The 10,661-nt window shown below is 38.1% G+C and overlaps 1 protein-coding gene across 1 annotated transcript in view; it reads right to left on the reverse strand.

Moving 5' to 3' along the window:
- Me1 (malic enzyme 1, NADP(+)-dependent, cytosolic) overlaps positions 1 to 10,661 on the reverse strand; it is a 145,592-nt gene that overhangs the window by 66,616 nt on the left and 68,315 nt on the right. Inside the window, exons 6-7 of the mRNA XM_005377689.2 lie at positions 10,568 to 10,623; positions 4,630 to 4,733 (exon numbers count right to left, since the gene is read on the reverse strand). Coding sequence (XP_005377746.1) covers positions 4,630 to 4,733; positions 10,568 to 10,623 — 160 coding nt within the window. The remainder of the gene's footprint in view (positions 1 to 4,629; positions 4,734 to 10,567; positions 10,624 to 10,661) is intronic.

Consider the following 10,661-nt stretch of genomic DNA (forward strand, 5'->3'; position numbering starts at 1 on the left):
TAGCCCTTAATTGTACATACTGTGCTTTTATTTTTTGGCTACCAGGAATGGAACTCAGGACCTTGTGCTTGCCCACCAGGCACCTGTGCCGCTGAGCTATATCCCCGGCCCCATTGCAATTTTGTTTTTGTTTTTGTTTTTTCGGTTTTTCTCCGGTACTGGGAACCGAACTCACGACCTTGCGCTTGCCAAGCAGGCGCTTTTGCCGCTGAGCTAAATCCCCAGCCCCCCCATTGCAATTTTGAATAAGGTGGCCACATTGATGTTTATGTGGCAAAGATAGCTGCAGCAGTATTTGTCACTGGATGCAGAGTTTGTAAACAAAACAAAATTTTACCAAACACTTCAGTTTGTGAACAAAATCATTCACGAACCAAGGCACCACGGTATCCCATTCATCTGAAAAAGGGTCACATGTACAAGGACATAACTAAAAAAGGTGGCATAGAAAGTAGCGCAGAGGGGCTGGGGATTTAGCTCAGCGGCAAAAGCGCCTGCCTGGCAAGCGCAAGGTCATGAGTTCGGTTCCCGGTACCGGAGAAAAACCAAAAAAAAAAAAAAAAAGAAAAAGTAGCGCAGAAAGTCAACCACAAAAGTAACTGCAGTAGAAGTGGCAAAGAGAAGGGTGGAGGGCAGTAGAAAAACCCTTTCTTTTAAGGAGGACCAAGGATTTAGCACAAAGCTGCAGTGGAACTTCACTGAAGAATGTACGTGTTAAGGACACATACACTCACGCACATGCACACACAGACGTGACTTATTCAGAAAACAGGGAATATTATTGAAAACAAATTTAGAAAATCTGGCCGTGATACCTCAGAGGCTACACAGTGTGCCCCTTTGAGATCTGGTGTGTGACCTTCCCAACTCACTAGCATCTCTGTTCTGTTTCAGACACAGAGCCAAAGATTCAAAGTCACACAAGAAAAAATCACGTCTACCATTCACCCAGCCAACATTTATTAAGTACGCATCACACACTAGATAACGTTTTAGCAGCTGGAGAAATGACAGTGAAGTTAAGAGAAAATGTTCTGCTTTCAGGAAATGTATTAGTGTACAGCTACACACAAAATATAGATAATTATAAATGTACCAGATATTAATTAATGCAAGGAAGGAAGATAATACCCCCCAACACCAGTGTTATCCCAGGGATCGCCTCAGCTGCGGAGAGCCACTTCCCCACCGAGCACAGCGATGTTCCTTCCCAGGGGACCCACGCCCAGTGACTAACTGGTGCGGAAAGGTAAGGGTCTGGCCACCTCAGTCCACCCGGTGACGCTCTGAAGAGCCAGTGTAGCTCTGGAGTCCTGCCCTGAGTCAGTGGAAGCTGTTACAGTGCTTACAATACAGCTCAACTTTCTCTCTCTCTCTCTCTCCCTCTCTCTTTCTCTCTGCCTGTTTCTGCTTTGTCTTCCCAAGGGTACTTGCTATAACTCTCCTGAACACGAAGCTTCACTTCAGACCATGCCTCACAGGTCACCTAATCTGTGACAGAATCCAGAGTATTCTGGAAAAGCAGGTAATAAGAGGTTTTGAAGCTTAATTGCTCACACACAAGCTGGCAATGAGGACCCATCACTGGTTGCAAATGAAGCGTACAGAATCCCTGGCACACGGTGGGAGCCCAACTATTAAAGTCCTCTCAGGAGCTGAGGTGAGATAATATAGCAAAGAATAAAATATGTGAAGTAGAATAATATTTCAGATGTTTGGAGAAATAGTAAGTGTGAGAACAGTGGAAAAACATCATCCCCAAGTAGAGATCCAGCCATTGCCAATATGAAAGCCAGAAGGCCCTTCTCATCGATACCAAGATATATTCAGATTCTGTAGCTCTGGCCAGAGGGAGGTGATGACAGGAACTTGGCTTCATCATTAGAGTAGTCAAGCTCTAACGTCAAACTCTAAAACTCTACTTTTAGAGCAGTGAAGCCCTAAAACTTCACCAAGGACATATCTGCCGATCAAGAGCCCTGGATGCAAACACTGAAATCCTACTTCAAGGGATGGTCTGAGTTGATGTCTCCAAAAACCTTGAAGATCCACATTCTGTAGAACCTACTGACCCCACAAAGTAACCTTCCCCTCCTTTCTTGCAGTGAGAACAGTGACTTGTCCCCAATAAAACACGTGCCCCTCTGACTCCCAACTGCCCCTTCCTCCCCTACAAATCCCTAGACCCAAATATAACCCATCTGGGACACTGAAGGGCTGATGAAGAAGTGACTGTATCTCAAAGGAATTACAAGAACTAAATAGCTTGTATTAGCCAGGGGAGTAAACACGGGAGTAAATTCTGACGGTATCTGATTAAAGGGGCTAGAACTTAAGAATGTATGAGGGATACTTTATTTATCTTCAGGCACTTTTTTGACATGTAGAATTTAACTGCTGGCAGGAAACCCAAGAGACAATACAAACCGGCTACCAGGATGGTTCAAAGAAACATGAACAAACTAAGTCTCATACTAAGTACTGCATGTCTGAACTACCAGAAATGGTAGCAGAAGAGAGAGTTACAAAACTCCAAAGAGTGGGCATTCTGGAACACATATACAACGTAAGGCCGGAGAACTTGTCAGGGGCTTACGATCCATAACAAGGACCAGAAAACACACCATTTTTCAACCCGTAAGGAACGTGCTAGTGAGAAGACTCACATTACTAAAAAGTTTAGTGGTGGCCCTCTTCTGAAGGCTAGAATGGACAGAAGAAAAGGCTGATATGTAACTCAGGTTACTCGTCCCCAGTGAGGGCGATAGGACCAGGTGAAGAAGCTTAAACACTAGATGGGTGGGTTAAGTATCATACAGTCCCAAGGAGCCAGAGAGGGAGAAGGAAAGGGCGGAGGAAGGAGGAGGACAGTGGGAAAGAGGGAGAAGAGACAGAGACAGACAGACACAGAGACAGAGAGACTAAGATTCCACCCAAAGACTTACTGAGACAGAACAGAATGTCGTCCGCATCCCTACAGGTAAATTAGACAGCTAACATGCTACTACTCCGTATGTGCCCTCAACAGAAATCGAGGGTAAATGTCCACAAAGTTGAGAGTAGTTGCCCCAATGAAGTCACAAGCTCTGATTCAATTTCCAAACTTCATCTAATTTTTTGACCCTGAACTCGAAGACTGGAAAAGAGGCCTAATTTCCACAAGAAAGGACCCTGCAACAAGATGGCAAGCACATAGAATAATAACGTCCCGATCAGTCTTTCTCTAAAGAGACCTGCAAATTTTTGTTCAGGTAAGTGGCCAGGTAAAAAAAATACCTCTTGAGAGCTACTGGGCACAGAGCTGACGGTAGAGAGATCTGAAACAGCAACAGCCCTTCTCTTCCTCTTCCCTAATGAGAGTAGGCACAACAGAGGCCAATAATAAAGGGGCCCCAGCCGTGGTGTAGTTCATCACGGGTTCGGGAGGACCACAGACCCAGCTGGTGATAGCTCCTCAGACTGCAAACAAAATCGCATCCTTACGTTATGCTTAGTAAACATGCCATAACATCTATATCAAGTCCTTGGCTAAAAGGTAAGAGCTACCATTGTAGCGAAAACCAAGGGGAAAAATCTGAAGCTGCTCTACCCCAACCCTGCCATAACAGTACGTTTATAAACCAACAGCAATTAAGAGTTCCCTTAAAAATTTAAACAGCATGGGCAGTGGGGACAACAAGTTATCCAACAAAGTATGTGATTTTAAAAAGTAGCCCACAAGAACTGACAGATATACTCTGCCCTAAAATACTGGGTAATGAGAGATTCACTACACGATAAGCATTGTGCAAACTGATGAAAGCACTTTCTGCTGTAAGACACAATTTCTTAAAAATAGTAAATGTTATAAACAGAAATCAGTCACAGCTGATTTTAGTAAGGTAACTTATGAAAAACCAAGGCCAACATGAATATTTTAAAACAGCGCAGTGCCTCTGTACTCACACATTAACAAAATAGGTGATTGTCAGTTGGTGTGACAAAATTTTCTCAGAATACCATAACAAAATTATGGTGGGAGTCTGTGAAGAAAAAAATGAAAACTTTCACGGTAGCACTTGACCCACAGTGAAACATTAACTATATTAATGAAAATACAATACTGCATTTTATTCAAATACTGTAATTAATTAAGATTCAGGGGTTAGGACTGGACACCCTGCCTCTTATTACAGACCCCTACATCATACCATCACACTCTTCTCCTCACTGCTTCTTCTGCTTCTTCCACCACAAGAGCCAAGATACCACCTACATATGACTGAAGCACCCAGCAAACGAGGTACAGACTGCCAAAAGGAAGCCTTCTCTTGTTTACATGTACTGCCCCCGGTTACAGCCTCCTTCCTTGTACATTTCAACAGCCACAGGTTCTAAAGGTTCTGGAAAGAAAAGGTATTTAGGAGAGAGCAACAGAGATGCCTTTGTTTGGGAAAGACACATGTTGAGCATTAGGCCAGTAGCAGCTGTGAGTAGGTACACAGAGAGAGAGGAGATTGAAATCACGGCAATCACTTCTAATTATTAAACCACACTGAATCAAACTTGGATTTTTTTAAAAGTTAAATTACTTTACCTTTAGATGTTCGAAATTTAATTCAAATGTACCTAAAATAAAAATATACCTACTTGGAAGAAACTGCCTCCATGAATTCATCCAAAAAGTCATCATAGTCTGGACCTCTCACTCTTCTCTGCCGTAGTCCAATGTACAGTGGGTCACTGAGTAACTCCTACAATAAAAAAAAGGTTCCATAAAAATAGGCCAGTAATTTACTCTTCCTAAACTTATTTATCTATAAAAGGAGCAGAAATAGAAATAAAATCTTGTGACATTCACTCACAATTAACCTACAAATTTATTATTTAATGTTACATTGAATACACCTATATTTATATGAAAAATAAAAAACAATTGCTAAATGCCAAAAATATTCAGTTTTCTGAGGAAAATAAAAGGAAATAAGATCTCTCAGTGGTGCTAATCAGAAAAGTTTAACTCAGACTTTACAGGCAAAATTTATCACAAAGAAAAAACGTTGAGTTTTGAAGTATTACATTAGCTTAATAAATGGAAAAATAGCAATTTTTAAAAATTTCTTTTCAATTTTCAAACTCTTGGAACAACATTTTGATTATGCCTTTAAATATGAAATTGGTCAATTTTACAAAGAAAATATTTTAAGTTTGAGTTATTGTTTAAAATTTAACATTGTTAAAGTTTACACAGTTTAAATTGTTTCTTAAACTGATTATGTCTGGGACAACATTGCTCTTATTCAAGTTTTAGTATGTACAATATTTAATGTTAATTAATAAATCACTTTTAAATTGCGATATAGTTTACCTTCAGCAAAATGCACCAAGTAATAGCAAAAATTCTCAGTAAACTAGGAATGAAAAGAAACATCAATCCAGGGAAAAACATCTGTGAAAAATCCACAGCTGACAGCATATCACAATGAGTCTGAATGCTGTTCTCTTCAGATAAAGACAATGCAAAATAGTCTGTCTTCACCACTTTTCAACACTATACTAGAGATGCTAGCCATTATGATAAAGCAAGAAAATAAGAATGCAGATGGAAAAGGGAAGAATTAAGGCTAGCATTTGAAAAAAATGAATTACTTAGGAATCAATCTAACAAAGGAAGTAAAACATCTCTACACTGAAAACTACAGTACTCTGAAAAAGGAGATTGAAGAGAATATCAGAAAATGGAAAGATATCTATTCCTCTTGGATAGGAAGAACCAACATAGAGGAAATGGCCATATTCCCAAATTGTTATACAAATTTAATGCAATCCCAATCAAAATACCATTAGCATACCTTTCAGAACTAGAGAAAACAATCCTAAAATTCATGTGGAACGAAAAGAGACCTAGACTAGCAAAAGCAATTCTGGGCAACAGAAGCAAGGCAGGGAGCATCACAATCCCTGACTTGAAATTATACTACAGAGCTACTGTGATAAGAACAGCATGGTACTAGCAAAAAAAAAGACCTGAGGATCAGTGGAACAGATTAGAAGATGCAGAAATAAATCCAAACATACCCAGCCACCTTATCACTGACAAAGGGGCCAAACACTGGAAGAAACATGGCCTCTTTAATAAATGGTGCTGGAAAAACTGGCCCTCTACATGCTGAAGACTAAAACTAGATCAATATCTTTCACCATGCACCAAACAAAATCAAAATGGATCAAAGAAACACTCAACCTGCTGAAAGATACAACAGGTAGAACTGCTGGAAGATACTGTTGTAAGCAAAGACTTCATGGACAAAACCCTGACTGCATGGGAAATACTACAAAGAATCAACTGGGATCTCATCTTAATAAAATGCTTTGCACAGGAAAAAAATCACCAACAAAGTGAAAAAGACATCCCACAGAGCAGGAAGTAATTTTAGCCAGTTGCTCCTCAGACAAAGGACTAATATCCAGAACATATAAATAACTGAAAAGAATCAGAACACCCCAAATTTAAAGACCCAATCCAAAAATGAGTATCTGAGTGAATACACACTTTGCAGACAAAGAAGCAGAAATGGCAAATAAATTATAAAAAAAGACTTCAACATCAGTGGTCATCTGAGAAATGCAAATTAAAACAACAGTGGGTTCCTTCTCACTCCAGAAAGAATGGCTATTACCAACAAATCAACCAGTAATAAATGCTGGTGGGGGTATGAAAAAAAAGGAACCCTTCTCCATTGCTGGGAACACAGACTGGTGCAACCACTGTGGAAATCAGCATGGAGATTCCTTAAAGAACTAGGATTAGAAGTCCCATTCAACCCACTACTCTCCTTTTTTGTATCTTCCCAAAAGAACTAAAAGCATCATACCACAGCAATATATATGTACCCATACTTAAAATAGCACAATTTGTAATCATTATATCTTGGAAATAATCCCAATGCCAATCAACTGATGAATGCATAAAAAAGACGTGATGTTTTTATATAATGGAGACAACACAGCCATAAAGAAGGAAATTTGAGACATTTACAGCTCAATCGATGGACTGTGAGACCATACTCTTAAGTGAAATAAATCAGACAAATGTGTAAATATTGCTCTTAAGTGAAATAAATCAGACAAACTTGTAAATATTGCACTGTCAGGTGTGAGAGACTAAAAGTCTATGTAAGGACCAAGATGCCTAACAGATATTGTGAAATAGGAAGAAACTGTTCAACAGAAAAGGCGAACTGGGGGGGTGGGAAGGAAGAGAAAACAACAAATGAGAAAAGAAGGATGAAACAGAAACAAAGCTTTATAAATGAGGGGAAGAAGGGTTAAAGAGCAGGGCAGGGAATGGGAAAAAGGAGAAATCAAGATGTATCTTGTACAGGTACAAATTCCCTATGATAAATGTGGTCATCATATATATCTAAATGGTACCAAGAAACTTAATAAGAAAAAATAAAAGAAGTTATAGCCAAGTTGACACCTACTGTCATTGTGTAATTATTAACAGCAGCACTCCCTCTCCCTGCGAAAGCATCTTGATCTGGCCAATACACTTACTTACAATGTACTATACAATAATGAGTTAAAGCTATCTGACTAGCTACAGGTTAACATGTTAAATCACAATAATATTTCCAAGATGAACTACAAAATCTGAAACCAAGTGCTGTGGTAGAGCCTCGCTGTTTCCTAAGACATGAAATCATTAACCAATCTCCTGGCAGGCTTCTGAGCAGCCAAGGTTGAAGTCCCAATGTGCTACTAAATTCCTGCCAAAAGTAAAATAATTTCTTCATGTCTGGAATATGTTGAGACTTCTAAAATGTGAATTAAAAAAAGAACACAGTTAAGAAAACACGTTACATGTTTCCTCTTCTCTTTTCTACCATTCTTTCCCAACTAACAAACTGATACCATAAAGATATCTGTTTACTATATATTCACCAACATTTATGGAAAAGATAGGGCTTCTGAATTAAATCAGAATGTTAGAAAACTCTTCCAATAATAATAACGTGCCTGTCAAAAGCAATTTTTTTAGTTTCAAAGTTTTAACTAAGAAAATTGAAGATGAGAACTGAAAAGTGAGTACATTTTTGAAAATTTGACTGACAAAAAATTAATATATATACAGAAAGCAACTTAACAAGAATATTCTTTTTTTTTTGGGTTTTTTTCCAGTACCAGGAATCAAACTCACAGCCTCACGCTTACCAGGCAGGCACTGTGCCACTGAGCTAAATCCCCAGCCCTCAAGAATATTCAATTTTTATAATGGCTTCACGGACCAAGTAACCTGGCACCAATAGCAGTGATACTAACTCACAGGATTAAGAACGTCTTGTGGTTAGAAGTCAATACTCAACAGATCTTTGATGTAGAATAAATTAAAGACTTAGCCTTAAGCAAGCACTTAGAAAAGGTTGGATTATCTTTAGCGCCAGGCGTCACACTAAATCACATGGTGCCACTGGAGACTTAGGAACAAGCACAAGAGACAGGAAAATGTTAGGAAAAAAGAGTTAGAAACAAAGCAGGCAGAAATAATAGAGCTCAAAAAATCAGACGAGGTTATGTGTTGACAAGTCTACTAATTATCTTACTGTCAATGCATCAACTCAGAACCCTTGGGAATTTGGATTTGAAGCATTTCTTCATTTGAAACTAACAGTAACCATTACCAACTCTCCCTTTGTTCTTGTTTCTCATATTTCTATTCTTACAATTTGAAGTTTCTTAGAATTAAAAAATATTTATTAATATTTTATTTTTTACATGAAAAAAGCAACATTTGCCTACCAGAAAAGTTTAAGAATACTAAAAACTAAAATTAAAAACAAATACCAATATGCATATTCTTCTAGATCCTTTTCTCTACATTTATGCATGTATATTATTTGTCCAAATTTGAAGTAATAGCATAGACTATGCTATACTCCTTTCTCACATAGCACTATGGGGTGAAAGTTTTCATGTTATATTAAACTCTGTCCGTCTACATAGAATGAACAAGTTATCCCCCATGGTATATAAGTCTATCTATTTTGTTGTAGCCACCAGTAAAATATTATATTTTCATATATACTCTGTGTGAAATATAAATATATGATACATTTGTATCATACCTGCTCTCTGTGGGTAGATAAGGCAGCACAAAAATCCCCTTTAAATACCAGCAAATTAAATCTCCCACAATAGTTTTAATGCCCAAAACTACTCAAACCACTAACTATCCGTGATGGTGAGCCCGTGGCACGTAATGAGAGACAAGTCACCATGTCGTTCTTTTCTAAATTAAAACCTCAGGGTCAGGTTTAATTGCAGTCCTGGCACTTGGTGATAAATAAGTGGGTTCTGGGTCACAGTCTGGGCACTTGACTATGACATAATTAATAGTGCTATACTATAGACAGTCTTCTAAAAGGTATTTTTTATCAATGCCATTTTCTTTATCATTACTCAGAAAGTGCTTGCATATGCAATCAGAAAAACAAGAGGGATATAACTGAGGAGAAAAGACAAAATTATCATTACTGATAGGTTATACCTTTATCTATTGATGAAAGAAAATCAACTAAAGGCACTGTGACAAAATCAGAGTAATTTATTTTAAAAATCTGCAAAAATAAACAGCTTTGCTATGTACTCACAAAAGCCAGTTAGCAAAAAGGAACTCATTCACAGCAGCAATAATATCGTATTCTGCTAATGTTATGTGATATCCAACCTGCCAGGCAAGTCCTCTGCCAGGTAGCTACATCCCTAGCCAAAAAAAAAAACAGAAATCCTAATGTTCAATGTACATTTATAATATTAGCAAAACTGTTTAAAGAGATCACTTTTAATCATTTAAAGGCCATATCTATGGGTATGGAAAACAAAAATGGCAGAGAACAACCTATTTTTACCAAAATATATCCTTTGATAAAAATTAAATGACCATTTACATGTAGATGATGTTCAAAATTATAAACTTATATGTATAAGATAAAGAGTGTAATTGTTTAAAGTACTATCTGACTTTAAGATCGTAAAATACTGATACAGGAATAAAAAAAGCTAACTTTTAAACCACCTAGGTTCAATACAGACTTTCAGAACAAGAAGATTTCATGCTAATTAAATTCTACAGGATTAATTTCTATATAATGGGAAAATAATAATTAAAAAGGAAACTACGCTATCTTGATTTTTTTTTCTTGGGACCGGGAATCGAACTCAGGACCTTGCGCTTGCCAGGCAGGCATTTGTGCGGCTGAGCTATATCCCCGGCCCTAATTATGTTATCTTAAAGTAAAACATATGCTGCAGAGAAATGGTGTAAATGCTTTCCAAAGCACCCTAAAAGACTAAGGAAGCTAATAAAACAGAATCATATAACACAGTAGGGGAAAGGAGAATGGAAAGAATGACTTTCTCTTGGAAATTCAGGGGCAGATTCAGGGACTGAGGGAAAAGCAGAAAAGGAAGGATAAACTCTGTAAAGTTTCTCAAATAATTTTCATAGTAAGATCCAAATGCAGTGCCATTTTTAAAGGTGCCATCTTTAAAGGTATGCACCTGTTTTACATACTGAACATGTTACCTCATTTTCTGTGCCCACATCCAGAGTGATAGGCAGGCACTGCTGTGGATTCACACCTCCGCACGCTGTGTACAATGCCAATTTACCCACAGGG

This window comes from Chinchilla lanigera, unplaced genomic scaffold, assembly GCF_000276665.1.
Source record: "Chinchilla lanigera isolate Chin_1 unplaced genomic scaffold, ChiLan1.0 scaffold00010, whole genome shotgun sequence".
Lineage (NCBI taxonomy): Eukaryota > Metazoa > Chordata > Mammalia > Rodentia > Chinchillidae > Chinchilla > Chinchilla lanigera.